General features: G+C 39.7%; 1 protein-coding gene across 1 annotated transcript; it reads right to left on the bottom strand.

Moving 5' to 3' along the window:
- Positions 1-2,104: 2,104 nt before the first annotated feature.
- Positions 2,105-17,095, bottom strand: rhpn1 (rhophilin Rho GTPase binding protein 1). The gene is made up of 16 exons (XM_022753090.1): positions 17,072-17,095; positions 16,806-16,895; positions 14,710-14,825; positions 8,082-8,210; positions 7,433-7,508; positions 6,748-6,825; positions 6,408-6,532; positions 6,042-6,208; positions 5,109-5,296; positions 4,865-5,021; positions 4,433-4,570; positions 4,012-4,206; positions 3,846-3,922; positions 3,614-3,760; positions 2,684-2,836; positions 2,105-2,587 (listed from the first exon to the last, which is right to left on the bottom strand). Exons 1-16 carry the CDS (start codon positions 17,093-17,095, stop codon positions 2,375-2,377), a joined length of 2,073 nt encoding a protein of 690 aa, XP_022608811.1. The 3' UTR covers positions 2,105-2,374.
- Positions 17,096-18,132: the final 1,037 nt, after the last annotated feature.

The raw sequence follows: 18,132 nt of genomic DNA on the forward strand, positions 1-18,132 counted from the left end.
AATGCAGTTAAAATGGCTTTAAAGCGATAACTTCCTCTCCTGTCCTGCTAACTGTATATGTTGCTGTATGTATCTGACATAAAAATGTCAGTATAGTAAGGTATAACACGTCATAGTATAGTAAGGCATAAAAAGTCATAATAAAGTAAGGCATAAAAAATGTCACAGTATATTAAGGGATAAAAAGTCATAAAAAGCAAGGTATAAAATAACAGCTGTTAATATACCTGTTTGCTGTTGCACTTATTGTACACTATAATGTGTATTATAATTTTTAAGGTAGTTCTCAGTAACCTCTTTAACATCGACACAGTTATTCATTTCTCACTTTTATTGTATTCATATATGAAAATAATACTGTGCAAATCCCTAGACAGAGTTGTCAGGGATGGTCAGATATTCAGTGAAAAACACAAAGAGAATGAAAAAATTATTTCTCTTCACAACATCCTTGTCAAACATTTACTCACTCTCACACACACATACACAGTAGAGACATAACACTGAAGTACAGGAAGCCAGAGAGCATCAGGAAAGATTTTAGTTGAGTTTTTTGATCATGACATGACAAGTTTGATTCCTTCAAATCTAAATCATGTTTGCCACCTCTGGCTTCCTGCACTCATGACTGTGGACCACCATGGCACAAGCATCATATAAAAGAAAATCACGCAGCATTCACTTGCAGCTGGACCAAACAATAATGTGCTAAACTTCTTATCATTCTAGTTGTATCAAAATCTTACAAAACAGTTCAAACAATGTTAATCAAACATTTCTCCTCATCTACAGATCCTAACATTGGCTGACTGTAACATACAGTACAGTGGCTGGACTTTAACAGGAAACCATTAAAAAACACAATAGATACAAATTTCTCTATCTCTCAGTGTCGCATTTTATGTCAAATACACAACAAATACACAACCTCTCAGTGAGTTTCATGTTCAGTATCATCAGGTCAGAACTTCGTAGTTGTTCATTGTCCACGCTGCGTTAAAAACCCAAACTACAAAACTTTAGATCAAAACCTCTGGAGTGCTTAATAATCCACAAATCTGACAAAATGAAAACCAAAAAAAAAACAGATGTGATACTTGTAGTAAAGTATTGGTGGATGATCTGATCCAAATCCATCAGAAAGCTTTTGGAGCACTTCAGTGGTGAAACACAGGAGCCTGTTGCAGGACTCTGTGACGACTTCAGGATAAAATAAGACATAAGAAATGTGCTACTAGTTTGTTGATGCTGCTTCGCCCTCAGTTCCATTAATGCTAAATTACATAATCTTATGTAAAGTTGATTAAAGGAACTTTAAGTAACGTTTTCCTTAATTTTCACAATAAATTTTTCCAGCTGGGTTTATTTATATAGCTCTGTGATACCAGAAGTAGTCAGGGTATATTATACATGTGTTAATACAGGGAGCTAATATGATAACGTGTATGTTTTTCTAAATCACGGATGCTAGAAATAAGAGAATAGTATATCACTGTCACTGAGGCCTGACCAAGAGTTTGCATCACAGGACTCCTGGTGTGTGTGTGTGTGTGTGTGTGTGTGTTTGTGTTGCCATTGAACTCCTTTTTTTGATAAATCCAGATCAGAGGAACTAGTGTGAATCTGGTTTTAAAAAAAGTTTATGGACCTATCAGATCTCAATATTCACATGCTCGAAGGATCCTTAAGACTTGATGCTGGGCTCAAATATTCTTTGACTGTTCATAGCTCCCTGTCTCACAGAGAAGTCGACGACAATATCTGCATCAAAAAAATTTCGTTTTTAACGTCATTGTAGTGTCACGTTAGTGTCATTGTACAGAGTGATGCAAGAGCAATAACATGGCAGCCTGTAAACTTAACAAGCCGAGTTTTGTCTCAAAATGACTGAACCACAAAACTATGATGGAAGCAGGGAAAGGTGATGGAAATGCAACGCCACGCAAGGCGGGGCAGCGTGACTTGTTGGCTGAACATGCAACATGCAAGCTCAACATCACGTCCACTCACATCTTGCCCTGCATCTCGTGTTCTGTGTCAACACAGCTTTAGACTCTTCACCACAGTTTCTACTGCTCTGAGTCGTAGCAATAGTAAGCTCCACCCTCTTCATTCCTGCAAGGTAAACATTTGCAAAAAGCTACGTGCTACAAGGTTTTCTACCTGGTGCGTACGCTTCCATATAACAAACTGGACTGTGCTTAAGCAAAATATGAGCCAGGATCAACATTTAAATTTGTGCTTTTTGTTGGTAGATCAGACCTCTGGTTGTGAGTTTGTGTTATTGGTGCAGCACTTAGCATCAGTCTGTCTGCAGCCGTCATCGTACCGTGTGCTCCACTGATTCCCTGAGCAGTTCCTCGGCAGTCATGTCTCAGTACATGTCCTCAGCGTCTCTGATGCTTCCGAATGACAGACTGAAAGTGCTTCCTAGTCTCTTGGTGACGCTGCTGCCCTCTCTCTTCTTCTTTCTGTTCCAGTTCAGCAGGGAGGCGGAGCTCTGGCCCTTAGCCGCGCCCAGCAGGCGCTGCCGAGCATTTTCTTTATCGCCACAGTTGGACAGCATGATGGCCCTTCGCTCACAAACCTGCTGACACACAGGTAATGTCCTGGTCACCAAAAAGGTAAGCATGCATACATTGAAACAGCAGGCACTGATATAACAACAAACACACATAAGTACCTGTGTATCATGTGAGTGTAAAGTGACAACACTGAGCTCCACCCCACTCTCACTGCAGCTCTTCAGCATGTTGACAACCTCGCCATGTTTGGCCCATTTACAGTCCTGTCCGTCCACTGCTACGATGTAGTCTCCTTCCCTCAGTCCTGCCTCCTGTACAACACACATCAGAACAGAAATGAAAAGTAATGCATTTTTATTGCATTTTCTACACTGTTGATAATTGAGTAATACATTTTCAACTGTAAATTCTGCAGCCAATCATCATCCACATGTACAGGCCGACTATTGCTATATGTTAAAGTCTGGTGTTGGCGTCCAACTTCACTATGTGCACAATGTGGTGCAAGAGTTAAAAAGTTTACATGAATTCATATATAAATGTGTTGTGGTGTCACCTTTAAACCCTGGATTGGTCAGGAATGAATTATTGCATCTTAAATACACAAAGACTTAAATTGTGTTTAAGCTGATTTTAAGGCAGATTAAACATAAAACTCAATGTTTCCAGATTTTACCGGAAAAAATGTTTTGATTAAGATAGGAGGAGCAGATTAACATTTAATTTAGTTTAAATTGATTTTCAGATTGATTTTATGTCCATACGAATTTAAACCAACAAACAAAGAAATAGAAAGAGAGAAAATTCAAATGATCTTCAAATTATACAAATAATCCCTCAAAAAAAAAAACTCAACCAAGATTTTCCTAATTATTGATCTGATTTTTTTTCCCAATCATCAAAATAAACACTAGTAAATAACTGGCTTTTACTTTCACTCAGAACCTTCCTCAAAATGTGCAGATGTTCTGCTTTGAGTAACATCTGTCTGACCTGCTTCCAGCCATCTGACAGTTTTGGAGAACATGGAGGAGAGGATCAGTGCTGCTGTGACTGATGAAGTAACAGGTCAGTGGATTTCGTCTTACCGCTGCACAGCCTCCAGGTATGACTCCTGCCACCAGGACGGGGGAGTCTCCTCTGAGTGTGAGGCCCAGGCCGCCCTCTCTCCTCTGCAGGCAGATCAGTCGCACCGGGCCCCAACGAGCCCGCGCACAAAACACTGACAGAGGCCCCTGCAGCACAGACAGGAGTCCTCCTCAACTCAAGTACCAGTAGGTGCTACAGTTTATTTTAAACTTCATTGCAGTGTGTATTTACCAGTCTTTGGAAGATGTCAGTAACTTGCACTGTAGAGAAGTTGGTTGGAGTGATGTCTGGTTTCTGATGGGTTTGAGCTATCAACACAAGAAACCAAAAATCACTTCCTGTCATTTCATCATAGATTGAATATCATTGACTACTGAATATTATAGAAGCGTCTTACACTGTATCTCTGGAGCCTCTGCGGTTTCATCAAAGTCATCCTCTCGGTCCAGCTCGGAGTACTTGTCCAAAGAGCGTTTGTGTGTGAGAGACAGCACGTCCTGCAGAATGTCCATCTTCCTCAGGATCTTACACAGACCGTGGACACGCATCGCCTCCTCGTGTCTAATTACTGCACGCCGCAAGTGAGCTTTACCTGTACACGAGTAAGAAGAGATTTCTTTTTTTAAATATGTGAAAATAATTGACCCAAAATAGCAAAATTATAAAACTTCCTTTGGACATTTCTTCCCTCATGTGTGCACAAAGTTGACTTTCATTGTACCAGCAGCTACCTGGTGCCTTGCGTCCTTTGTAACGACAGATGGTTCACTGCTGTATATCTGGACCAGATAACACGCAACTGATTCACATGAACTCACCAAGCTTTCGTCTCTTTTCAGGGTCTTGTAGGACCTGGCTGAGCGACGGCCCTGGAGGAGTGCTGACATAGAACTGGAGGAAAGCCTTCTCTGCTTCCTCCTCATGCTGCTCCTTCTCCTCAGCAGATGCTACAGGAGCTATAGAAGATAAACAAAAGTTATAATGTATGTAGATACTCACAACTGTCCTGCGCAGAGCAAAGACTGCACTACAAAACCTGATCCATAATATCAGTACAAAATTTTTCCATCACTTATTTAGCAATATAAACAAATAGCATTCATTCTGAGAGGAGCTCCTCACTTCTACTGCTCATTTGTTTTATATCTATGTATGTTACATTATTTTTTTTAATTTTCTTGCCAAATAAAATAAAATAAATAAATGAATTACATGTATTTCAAGTTTTTTACTTAGTAGTTTTTACTTACACATGTGGTCACAGAGGGCAACAGCAGTGTAGTAGTGTGAGAGAGCACGGAAGTGTTCAGATTTGACCTGAACCATGGACGCCCACGAGAAGGGCACGTAGTCCTTCATCAGAGGCTGTGTCATGGTCTGCTGCACCAACAAGTAGACGTCCGACACCTGCAGGACACGCGTGTACGTTCAGACTGAGTATCGCAGGATGTAAACAGAAGCAACACAGACAAATAAAGAGACGTGTGTGCTCACGCGTGCAGCTTCCTGTGCCAGGCTGAGTTGAGAAGTAAAGTGTATGTCCTGTGTCGTGAGCGTGACGCGCTCGAAGACACACTCCTGCACCTGGGCGATCATCAGCCGGACCAGCATGCAGAGCGACGGACCACTCATGTCCAGACTTGGCGCGTTGGAGAAGTTCTCCTTAAGGTAATTAAACGCACCTAAATACACACGGAAAGAAATGGCTGTGAACGTTGGATGTAATATGGATAAAATCCCATTTTATGAAATTTTATGTTTTAATATCAATAAACAGGAAATCATGGTAAAGTGCAGTTTCCAGGAATCAACTGAAATTATATATAAACATAATAACTGGACGGGAACGTCTGTTTTTGGAAAATCTAGAAAATAAAACAACTGCCAGAACCAAGGTTACTTCATCAATTTGATGGAAAAAGAAGATGCGTACATAATAAATATAATAAATGAATATAGAAATCTTATATTGCCATAAAGATGCCCTATTCATTAAATTCAGGGACAGACAGTATGATAAAAAGATGGTGACCAAATCTTCTGCCATCCTGACGGTTGATTAATTTTATCAGTCAATTTACAGAAAATTTATCAACAACGATTTTAAGTTTCGTTTAAATTTATCAAAGTAACATTTTCTGGTTCCAGCTTTTGAAATGTGAAGATTTTATCTGTTAAATCTCTGTAAATTGAATTTTGTGTTTTGACATTTTCTTGAACTGTGGGGAAACTGTGATGGACCCCTTTAACCAGTTGACAACTGGTTAAAAATTAAGCCATAGATTAATGTGTGTAAATAAATTAAATATGAACAAAATGTACAATTTAGCACAGAAGGTGAACAGGTTCAACTGGACATCTTAACTGTGTAGTCTCCCAAAACAAGTGAACAGAGCTAGTGTCACATTCAGATTTGTGTTTCAGTACCTGCAGCTCGCTGAAAGGCATCTATAGCTCGGTCTATTCCAGCTGTGGCAGAGCGGTCCTGCCGTGCTCCGATCTGTGTGTACAGAGCACCGATGTTGAACAACACGCTTCCTTTCTCAAAGGCCAGCGCACGCTGGCACGACGGGACGCCTGTCAGAGAGTCGTACCTGAGAGACGGCAAAAGACTTGAAATTCTACAACTGAACTTATAAGTTAATGTTGTATGAATTTGTCTTTACATCAAAGGACTGAAACACATGAAATGATGCCCAACTGCTTCTTACTCATGTGGAGACCCTGGAAGACCCCAAACTAACAAATAAAGCAGAGTTACTGGCTGAAAAATGAAAAGTGTTCATATCTTACCAGTGGAAGTGAACGCCGAGGTTCCTGTGTGGAGGAAAGAAGCGCTGGTCCAGGTAGTACAGCTGGTTGTAGTACTCCATCAACAGCTCCAGACCAGCCTGGTTGCGACTGGGTGTACGCATGGCCTGACCCACAGACAACACACACAGATATACATCTAACATCACAAACAGACTGAAAGTTTCCTACACGTACGTTTTTTTCTCCATCAACAGTTTCTCTATCGCTGCCTGGAGGTAGTCTACACTGATTTTCCACATCTAACTTAATAAAACCGGATCTAATACTTAACCAGGTGAATGTTTGTTTTGTATGAAGTTGAATGATTGAATTTATTAACCTGTCTGAGCTCCATAAGCTCTTTGATCTCCTTGTCGTACAGAGAGCTGTCCTCTCCATAGTGCTCACAGATGAAGTCCTGTGAGAGGAGACAGACATGACGTGATGATAAATCAGTTTCGCAGCAACTGAAAACCTTTGTGCACTTGTACATATTTCACAGTATGTATTAAGCTTTGCTCCTCAATAGCACAAACATGACAGGAGAATGACAAATTAAGAAGACAAACTGTTGTTTTAGCTTGATCATTGTGATGCATCCATGCATGCATACTGAGAAAAAAATCCACATCCACTAGAATCACTTTAAAATCCTCACTTTAAACTTGTGCAGTGAAAATACTCTAACACAAACTCCTATATGTTTGTCAAGCTTTGGCTTGACAAACATGCATTTATTCATAAAACAGCATTTATGATAAAATATAACTTTTTATAATTAATCAGGAGTGCAAAAACATTGGTGGATGTGAAGTTAATTCAGTTTATACAAACAAATAAATCAGGCTAAATGATGTCTGATATATTGTCTTTAAAATTAGGGTCAAAGGTCAAACACCAATAAGCTTAACAATATTCCTTCACTACTTGTTCTAATAGTGTCTAATAAAATCAGTCTTTATTTTTTCTGTAAAAATGAGATAAATGATGTGGGTGAAATGTGAACAGCTGGATTCTGTCGTCACCTGGATAGAAACAGTGAAGTCCACCTCTTTGGTTTCTTTTAAGCCGAGTGGGATCATGGGAACGTTGACAGCCTCACTGAAAAGAAATAAATACAGTATGTGTTTGTGTGTAATCTGTCACCAGTTACACTACGTCAAAACCAACACACACACACACACGGGTTTCAACCACAGTCAAGTGAGCACTGCCATCTGCTTGTCTTCAGACACAGCAGGCTCACTACTCAGTGCTTCATCCCACTAATAAGCAAAGCTAAAGCCAAGTATTAACCCTTACGGCTCCGACACCCCCCAAGTCACTTCCTCCCATTCACAGTGAACACAAACGTGCACAACACGCCATGGGGTCATTAATGACACTCTAATCAGGGGATTTATCCCTCCCATGACCCGGGCTGCACAGGGAAAGATCTCCAAGCTGTGACAGACTACAAACACACACACACACACACACACAAACACAGATTCCTTTGAAGGACTGATAACCAGACAAAACATAAGATAAATGCTACAGGAGCACATACACTCAAGAGAAATGGATGCTTGTTTTCACCTATTATAATTCTGATTAGTCTAATGAGTGTGGCCTGGAATGCTTGGGATGAATAATAAATAGACTCTGATCTGTGTGTGAGTCAGAACTGTCTACCTGTCTGTCTGGTAGACCTCCATGTTGCTGTTGAGCTCCTCCAGTTCTTCCTTCAGCAGCTGCAGGTTGGAGTTGACGAAGCTGAGCTCCAGAGCGACAGTCTCCCTCACCTTGTTGTTGGTCGTCGCTCTACAGAATAAAACACACACACCTGTTGTCAGATGTCTTCCCTTCATTTACTCTAACAAAACAGACTATAACAGAATACAGCACACATCAGTTTTAAATTTGACAGGAGAAAATGTGAGTTAGTTTGACTTTACACCAAATCAGCCAAGTCAGAAGTCTTGCCGCTGAGCAGGAGACACACAAACCTCCTAAACAACCAGAAAACTGTCATAAAGTAAGTTCTATACCATACCCCATATTCAACCCCTTTGGATCCTATTATATATGTAGGTTACTTATTATCAGTTCTTGTGTTAAAGAATCAGAAACTGCAATTGTCCACACTCAAAATAATTTATATCCGTTTAGAGTTCAGCTTCTGATAAAAAAAAACAACAACGCTGCAATTAATGCAGAAAATGAACCATTATAACAATAAAATACATAAATCAGCAAGCAGCTGCTGAATTCTCATACAAAATTAAAATTATCATTGTAAATTAATATAGTAGAAATCATTACATAAAGCTTATGAGTGCTTTAATGATTACTTGACTAATCAATTACTTGATCAACCAGAAAAAAAAAATCAACAAGTTTGGATTTAACAATAAAACTGAGAAACACTCTCTATTCAGCTTCAAATGATACGGTTTCTGTTGCTCTTTTCTGGCATTTTATACACTAACTGAAAAATGTAAATTTAAAACTCAGGAGTTAAGCTGAATGTTATATGATGATAATAATCAGTGTCTGACGAGAACAAACAAAAAAAATCAAACAGTATCACTTTGTTGCTTTCTATATACAGTAACTGTGGCACGTGCATTTGTTACCAATGTTGTCTCTGTAATTTGAGAATGAAAAATAATGAGATATGAATTTGATATTTGACATTTCTGTAGTAATTATATACCATAATTCAACCATGGAAAAAAAACATAAATTAGCTGCTATTATATCTGGGACATTACATTGCTGAACATGCAGGTGTAATTTTGCAGTGGATGTTAAGCAACTCTTCCACCAAACCACAATACACACACTAAGCAGTGGACTTTCCTTTCACAACAAGCCTGTCTTAAATGTATGCATCTCTCTCTCTCTCTCCACCAACTCCTCCATCATCCTCTGTTCATTCAGTCCAAGACTCTCCACTCCTCTCAACACAGGGGGAGGGTCTCAGTGCTGCGTAAAGCCAGCTCACACTCCTGTGGTGGGGGCAGAGATGAACAACACAGTGTTCCTGGAAATCTGAGGCATCAATGGGTTACCATGGTAACTAATGATATACACTTTGTTGGACAAGTGGCTAAGAAAATCCCCCTAATTATGCAATCATTAAATTTCACTGGCTCAGTGACACAACGAGACTGAGTCGTTTGAGCCTCAAGCACAAACAAGATGAGGTTGAGAAGCAGAAATGGAAGAAATAATGAAAAAAAACAAAAAACAAAATAACGATTTCAGTAAAGCAGAATAGACGAATACTAGATGCAGGAAACAGTGATAGAGTTTTCTTTATTTCAAAGTTTCTCACTTTCATCGAATAATTGGAAAGATTAAAGGTCTTGGTGCTGAGTGAGTCATCAAGACGCATCATGGAGTCGAAGATTTGAGGAGGAAAGATAAACAGAAACTCACAAAATCATAGAACTAACAAGGTGTGGCTCAGATATGGGTCATAGATAAATAATACAGTTAAGCTCACTTAAATGTCAGATTTTCTTCATGGATTCTCCATCTGGGAAAATTGTATTCTTTCATTTTTCTCTGAGCATATAATCAGTGGACTATTCCTTGAAATTAGTGTCATCACTCCAGTGAGGGCACGACACACACAGAGTCAGCTCTATTCTCTTTTACCAAATCAGACTGCATCCTGCCCTCCACGTTTAACACTCTCTAATTAGACACATGTTCAATGTAACCAGTGTTTGTATCACAGCTAGTTATTCTCAGGTGCTCTCACTCCAATGCTCACACTTTTTAACACTATTTTTCATTAAAAATTAAATGTTTTTTTCCATTAGACACAGCGTTTAACTACGGCACTATCAACAACAAACCTGTACTCATGCCTAATTTTCATTAGTTGTTGTGAGTTTTATAGTATTTCACATTGTGTTATTTTCACAAAAGCCCTTCTAGGGACAGGTGTTGCAAGTTAGCATCTGCTATAAAAACTATGCCAGGCTGTTTTCAGTTTGTCTATGTGTACTGTATCAGTCCCAAGCAAATAAATAAGGGTTATACATTTTTGAAGATATTACAACCTTTGACTTTAAAAAAGCCGCCAGTTGATACTCTGGCTTTTGTCAGACACAGTACAGAACATCTTACATAAACAAAAACTGAACTAAACATTATTGTACATAATGAATACTGAACATACTGAATATGTACAGTAAATATGATGAAACATGATAAATTGTCCAGACCTCATATGAGGCAGATTTGCTTTTGGGTTAAACTTTTTACCATTGTTTGCTTCAGTCAGGACAATCAGTGACCTCTGCACAACCTGAAAAATGTGATTCTCTAATCACATGACCAAACTGGGCTCAAACACGCAGCTGAAGCTCACCTCTGAGCTCCTTTTAAATAATGTTAATCTGTCCAGTTAGACCACTTTACATTCACCTCTCCCTCCGTCACTCCCTCCCGATTTCCCACACACACACAGACACACGCACGCACACACACAGACACACACACACACACACACCTATATCTAGGATCAAGCCAAGGGCAATCTGATTAGTCAGCTTTAAATGGGCTGCCAAATATCCCCTTCACACACACCCACTTGCACGCACAACACACTGCAGCTTTTGAGGGGAGAACTAACTCTTAGTAGAAAGTATCAGAGAGGCTGAAAACAAGTTGTTTTACCTAACTTATCATAGTTTTGTAATTAACTGACATGAGGACCAGGATTAAACTAGTTACTGTCCCTCAGCTGAATTCCCACAGAGAAATACACTGTGTAGCACACAACATGACGTCTTCATCAGCCAATCACGAGCCCTGATGAGTTACAACCCATCTTTCATCTGTAATTAGCATCTTAACACTCCCACCCCATCACCCACCGCTACTCATACCACGACCCAATTCCACAACAGTTTCAGAGTGAGTGAAGTGAAAAAGAAAGCGAGATGTTTTGTTGTGTGTGCTTGTGTATGTGTATGTGTGTGTGTACAGTATGTGTGTGTGTGTGTGTATGTGTGTGTGTGTGTGTGTGTATGTGTGTGTGTGTGTGTGTGTATGTGTGTGTGTGTGTGTGTGTATGTGTGTGTGTGTGTGTGTGTATGTGTGTGTGTGTGTGTGTGTATGTGTGTGTGTGTGTGTGTGTATGTGTGTGTGTGTGTGTGTGTATGTGTGTGTGTGTGTGTGTGTATGTGTGTGTGTGTATGTGTGTGTGTACTATTCCAGTTGACCGGAAAGGGGGAGGATAGAAAAAAAAAAAAAGTCTGACAGTGCCAGACAAATAAGTGGGGGATGAGCTTGCCAGGGCTTCGTCTCTCTCTGCATGGGAACAGGACGGGAGGCGGACACAAAGCCAGCTGATTACAGGCCGGCAGGCTGTGTGGGGGTCCTCTTTGTCTCTGTGACCCACCATCCCAACAGAAAGGGCAGGAGGACCTGTTTTATTTCCCCTAAACTGAGTCATCACCTTTTAGGATAACAGCCTGAAACCAGTCAAAAGTGGAGCTGGAGAGGGAGAGAGAGAGAGAGAGAGACGGCCAAGAGAAAGGAAAAAACATCCCTACCTGTTAAAGATTTAGTCCAAACTAACAACTAAATTAACATAATTAACTAATTGTTAAAGTCAGAAACAGTCACTAGTTTCAGTTTCTCAAATGTGAGGACTTTTACTGTTTTATATTTGGCTGGACTTACAATTATTACAACAAGTCATTATACTGTATTTGGTAAAATAAAATTGCCCACCACAGTTTTCTAAAGCCCAAGAAAATGTCTTCAAATTACTTTTTTTTTGTTTAACCAATAGTTCAAAGACCCAAAGACATTCAGTTTACTATCACATAAGGCAAAAACAGTAAATCAACACTAGAAAGAGTTCATGTTTGAGTGTTTTGCCTGAAAAACAATTAACTGACAATCAAAATAGTTATTTTCCAGAATAATACATGAATGGACTAACTGTTTCAGTTTTAGTCTGACATCCTTGTTAACTAATATCTTTGGGTTACGTAGAGTCAAGTCTTGGACTCTGGAAATATATGAGAGATATTTTCCACTTTGCCTGTGATTTTATAGAATATAATATTTGAGACAACAATGACAGTAATGGTAGGTATTTGCCCTGTTTTCTATCATCCATCTATCCCAGAGAAAGTGGGAAAGTTGATTAGTTGAAGCCCAACATGTCCTGGGAGGATAGTGAGGGGTGCCCTTGGTTGTCTTTTAATTAAAGACTCTGTTGTTTTCTCTGTTGATCTTATTAAATTCTGACACGACACTAAGAAGGAGGCAGAAAGTATGTCCTTTCTTTAATTAAGTGGCTCCTCCTTCTTCTCCAAAGTTGAATCTTTACGAGTTCATGAGGGAGAGGCAGTGACTCCTCTGCAAATGTGTTTTCAGACTATTGCACTACAATTCTCAAAACTGCTATGACAAAAGTGGAGATCAAATGTATGCACATATATTACATGTATACATGTATACTTTCAGAATCCGTACAAACATGCACAGCCTGAGAAATAGTTAAGGAGAAGGAAAGGGGGAGGGAAAAGGCAAAGGCACAGAGAGATGGAGAGACGCTGGAGAGGATAAAGATGATGTTAATGTTCTCAGAGAGAACACTTTGATGTTCTGCCATCGTTTCTTTTTTCATTTCCCTCATTTCTTAACCAATAAAACTCTTGCATGCTGTGTGAATGACAGCCTGCTGCTTAAAACACAAAGCGAGCACAGTTCATTCTGGTGATTAACTGTTGGTGCTCGTGCTGCAGAAGTAAGCAGTGTTCGATTACTATCAAAGAATATACGAAATATGAAAAAAAGAAAGAGGAGACACAAACGTTCACAACACAGAGAAGACACAGAAGCAGACAGACACATAAACATGCATGTTTACACACAGTGAACACAAACAGAACCATAAAACTGGGTGGTGCTGGTGAGTGCGTGTGTGTGTGCGTGTGCGTGTGTGTGTGTGTGTGTGTGTGTGTGTGTGTGTGTTTTGTTTAGGAGGGGAGTGATCTCTGACCTTTTCCCATCACCGGACTGAACCACAAATGTGACAGAGCCAACAAGTTAACAATGAGCAACCAACACAGAGGAGACCTGAATAGCATCTATCACTACATCTTAGAGGAGGAGCTGACGAGACAAAGTAACCATGAACAATGGGTCCATCTTACTACTAGTGATGTCACGAGAACTGACACTTTGGTAGCAAGTCAACACCAAAAATCAGAAAATGTAATGGCACTGGAGATTCTTCCAGGCCTGATGAGGGCAGAATAATAACCCTACAAGTATTCTACTAGATCTAGTACATTAAACATAAAGGGAAGGAGAAGAAGAAGGCAGACATAGTAGCAATAACAACAACACGTGGAATGGCAACGGAAAGTGCAGGTGCAGCAACAGGTCCACTACAACTTGCCAAGAGTCACTGGGTTCAAAGAAGATCATCAGAGACAAGTCAGAAGACAAGTTATAGATGACCAAAATCTGGTATGCAAACAGTGCCACAGAGCATTTAAAATGAAAGGAGGATCAGTTGTTAACTGGTTATTTACAGCATATCATCAAAATGTTCATGTCCTGAAATGTTATTGTTTGTTATTGTTATTGTGACAGCTACAACGCTCCATACACAATGTTCACAAACGCTAGCATTAGCTTGTTTAGGCTAACATAGCGACAGCTCATCACATGAACTGGGTGGCCACTGTCATTACTCTTTCGTCAAAACACAACTTTGACTCTTTCACCATGTCACCATGTTAGTTCATTTAAACAACTCCTTGCACACTGACTATATGAAGGGATGTGTGCGTGTCTGTGTGGAATCTGTTACCAAGAATCATAGAATTTCAATGGTACTGATTGTGACTAACAAATTTCCAGTATCATGACATCCCTACCTACTGCATTACAACTAGTAAAGCAGACAAACTCTTCACAAGATAAACCCCTTAACAATTTTTCACCCTACTATTATGCTTTGAAATCCATTTTCAAAAGCAGGTAAGAAACATGTCAATATGACTGTATATTTTCACTTATTTCCAACATAATTTCCCTTGTTTTAATTAATCAGGTGACTCTATCTTCACACTGACTCAGTGAAGTAGTGATGCACATTATCTGAACATGTGCAGCAGGAAAACAGATGACAACTCAGCAGATGAAACTAAGGCTGAGCAATGTCAACATTTTGATACCAAACTATATACATTTTGACTCCACAAAATATCGCCATGTATCATATGATCATCAGAGCGGTATAAAGGAAAACAGCAGTGTGATTCAGCCTCACCTGAACAAGTTCTCTGCTCCGGCTCTCATTAGCATCTCCTTGTTGATTTGCTGGTTGATGCGTGCTCTTCTGTGCTGCAGTTTACTGCGCTGAGTCTGGGCGAAAGGATCGCATCCCTGCAGAGGCAATAAAGACAGAGAGTAGGCAACAGAAATGATGAAGGCCTGAATAATGAATGTCATAAAAGTGAGCAGTGTAAGAAGTACCATACTGGCCCAATATACAACAAACCAGGACTGCAAAGCAAACAATAACATCCTCTAAATGTGTGGTTAAATAGAGTTTATCAATAACAATATATCACATTTATAATTGAGTTATTGAGTTATCGCATTTTAATGGTAGAGCTTATTGGTAGCAATAGAATACAGGCTGGACAGAAAGCTGCCTGAGAGCCTTACTTCAAAGCAAAAAAAAGGCCATGTGGGATAGAAAAGCATGCCATAGATGATGGGTGTGTCAAAGAGCATGTCAGAGATGTGGGGTAGCTGAGGGCTCAGGAGAGGAGAGCCTTGTGGATGCTAAGGATGGAAATAATCTGACGTGGTGCAGCAGGAGGAGAAGCTTCTCCCCAGCAGGACATTATGTTTAATAGAAAAAGGAGTTTGTGATATGTCAGAGCTCTGTATCTGTCTGAAGATTTAAAGGCCTCTTAAATCTCACTTCAACAGGTATTTTTCCAACCACACCCCAACAGCTTCCCCACAGCTGATTGTTAGACGTCTGCCCACTAAAATCAGCAATCTATCATACAAGGCCCCACTGTTTCACACTTAGAAGGTAAACAGATGTACAGTAACATGACAGATGGAGCAGCCGTACTGTAAACAGGCTGAATACTCCCTTTCCTTATCCCTGTGGCTCCTTCCATCACCTTCTCCAGCCCTCCTACAGACAGTTTGTACAGCGTGTGGACGTTTCCCATTTTCTCACACTCTTTCTCCCTTTATCTTTCTTGTTCCCTCTCACCCAGTTAAGGTGTTTGTTTAGCATGCGCACGTCAAGTAATCCTCAGAGTGCCTGTGTGGATTAGGCTTCTGGCCGAGCTCCCTCCTCTGCTCCACCATCAGGAGGGCAGGAGGATGGAGGCTGCTCGACATCTGTGCAGTTAAAGTCTGTGTCAAAAACCTGTCCAGGTGAGACTTTCTCTAAGCAGACATCTTGTTTTTCAACTTATAAGTTTTCTTTGCAGTCAAGCAGTAGAAGGTGATGTGCCGTGCTTAAGGGCACCAGGTCTGTGATCATTAATTTTCTCCATTCATGCTTTTCAAATACACCCACATCTTAAGGTAATTAAAAGGATCAGATGAACCGAATTCTAAAAATACATATTTTCCCAGTTATGTTTAGTGGTTTTGGTTTTATCTGCTGTGGCCTTGAGACACCTGCCTATGAGATTTCAGCTGTTACACACACCCAGTAGGGATGAATGGATTTTGTTTGTGGTTGATAAAAGTATTGAAAAATTCATCATTCATCAAGTATATTTGGAATTACACTTTGTGAAGATACACAAACACCAAGAGGGGTTTAATGGGTAACTGTAGGTTGCAGAGGTTTGCAGAGGAGGTGACACGCACACCTCCCAAACTTGAACAACACACTGTGGATCACTGAGCTATAAGCTGACTGGTTGATCAATCTCCTGAAAATGTATACACGCACAGATAAGCCCCAAAATCACTACATGTATAATATAAAAACCCTACTTGTAGCCTCAACCATTGTTTCTATCAAAAGACATAGCTGCTATTTTTCATTGCTTTAAGTTTCACATATGAAATTGCATTCACCTTCACTGTATTGGGGAAATACCATCAGAGACTCTGCTGATCTCAAAACTTGGGAAAATTGCAATATCACTTATCTGCTGCTAATTTTTTGTTATATCTAAGTATTTAAACTATACATATTATACTATAATATTGTTTATTTTTTAAGTATTTGGTACTGTCATTTTTCTTTCTTTGTAGTGTGCACTTTGCTGCTGTAATACTGCAAATTTGACAGAGACAGTACATCCCAAGACCTCACATACCTGTAGTGTGTGTCTTTGTATATATGTTTTTGAACGTGTGTGTTTGCAGGTGTCGCACCTTTCGGATGCTCCCACTGTGGCTGCCCTCTGTGGGTAACGTTAAGGGCATATCGTCGTCCGAGGCACCGTCTGACAGGGACATTTCAAACTCTCTGTGGAGAATACTGTCAGTATATATACATTTATTTTTACTTTAAAGTGTCACATACTTGCTATACATCACTCTTTATGTTAAACCCATCCCTCACATTACTACGCAGATTCCAAACCAACAATATTTAACTGTAAACGGGTAAGTTAGCTAACGAGTCGCGGTTTTATCACTTGCCTTGTCGCTGGTTCCTCCATCGTGAAGCAACGACACCGGCGGCCAGGAAGTTCCTACATTTCCCCCAGCTTTGTATAACTCGTATAAAGTCAGTCAACAACGGTAGACAACAGTAAACAACTTTTCACTCCGAAAAACGACCGAGTTTCTACTCTTTACATCGTGGTACCACCATCTCCTCCTCCGCTCGCTTTTTTCTGACTTGTGTGCAGCTGCAACAGCTTATTCGCCGAGGCGGGCCGTGAATGTCGAAAACAACCAATCAGATTGCAGTATGTAAGAGCGACAGTAGATGTACCAAATCAGAGGGAGGATTAGGGCAGACCAACAGCCAAGGGTGACCAATGACAAGGCGCTCAAGGCGTCCCCTTACTCCGCGGGCCGTTGCTATGACGACGTCAGGGTTGTGGCTTGTGTGTGGGCTCCACCTCCGTGTAGGACTGAAAACATGAATATAAATCATTTTATTCATATACACAGAATTATTTTGTATAATTTACTTTTGTATATAATTCCTTTATTTATGTATTTCTTATGATAGCCATTATTATTATTATTATTTGTATTATTATTATTATTATTATTATTATTATTATTATTATTATTATTATCATTATTATCGCATAATAATTTTGTATGTGATTTCAGCTAAAACTAGTCCAGTACTATTGTTCCAGACCTCTGAAATTATTATGTGGATCATAAATAAATAGGTTATTATTTTAATTGGATAATTCATTCATCTTTTTATCCATCCATTGTCTATTGTTTAGCCAAGTCTGGGTCATTTTTAATACATACATGCGTTTGGTTAACAACTCCCTGGCCATATCATCCGTGCTGATTTTTTTATAGATATTTTTCATACTTTGGTCTATATAATTGTGTGTAAATTGCATGTTGGATTAAAAAGGTCTAAAAAGTCTGAAGTTGAACGTGGTGAACCATGCAGAAAACCTAGTCCGAGGCACTGTCCCAAATCTTTTGGGGCTGTATTGTTTGCGCTGTGAATATTCAAAGTGGTGGAAGAAGTATTCAGATCCAGATTCAGAAGTTT

The sequence above is a fragment of the Seriola dumerili genome, unplaced genomic scaffold, assembly GCF_002260705.1.
Source record: "Seriola dumerili isolate Sdu_G_001 unplaced genomic scaffold, Sdu_1.0 BDQW01000189.1, whole genome shotgun sequence".
In the NCBI taxonomy this organism is placed as follows: domain Eukaryota; kingdom Metazoa; phylum Chordata; class Actinopteri; order Carangiformes; family Carangidae; genus Seriola; species Seriola dumerili.

Excerpts from the sequence above, each read along its gene's own strand:
- rhpn1 (XM_022753090.1), bottom strand. The coding sequence starts at position 17,095 with ATGGAGGAACCAGCGACAAGGCAA. Across the intron at positions 16,896-17,071 it reads AGGAACCAGCGACAAGGCAA|TTTGAAATGTCCCTGTCAGA; the intron begins GTGATAAAACCG and ends CTCCACAGAGAG. Across the intron at positions 4,207-4,432 it reads TGAAAAGAGACGAAAGCTTG|GTAAAGCTCACTTGCGGCGT; the intron begins GTGAGTTCATGT and ends ACTCGTGTACAG.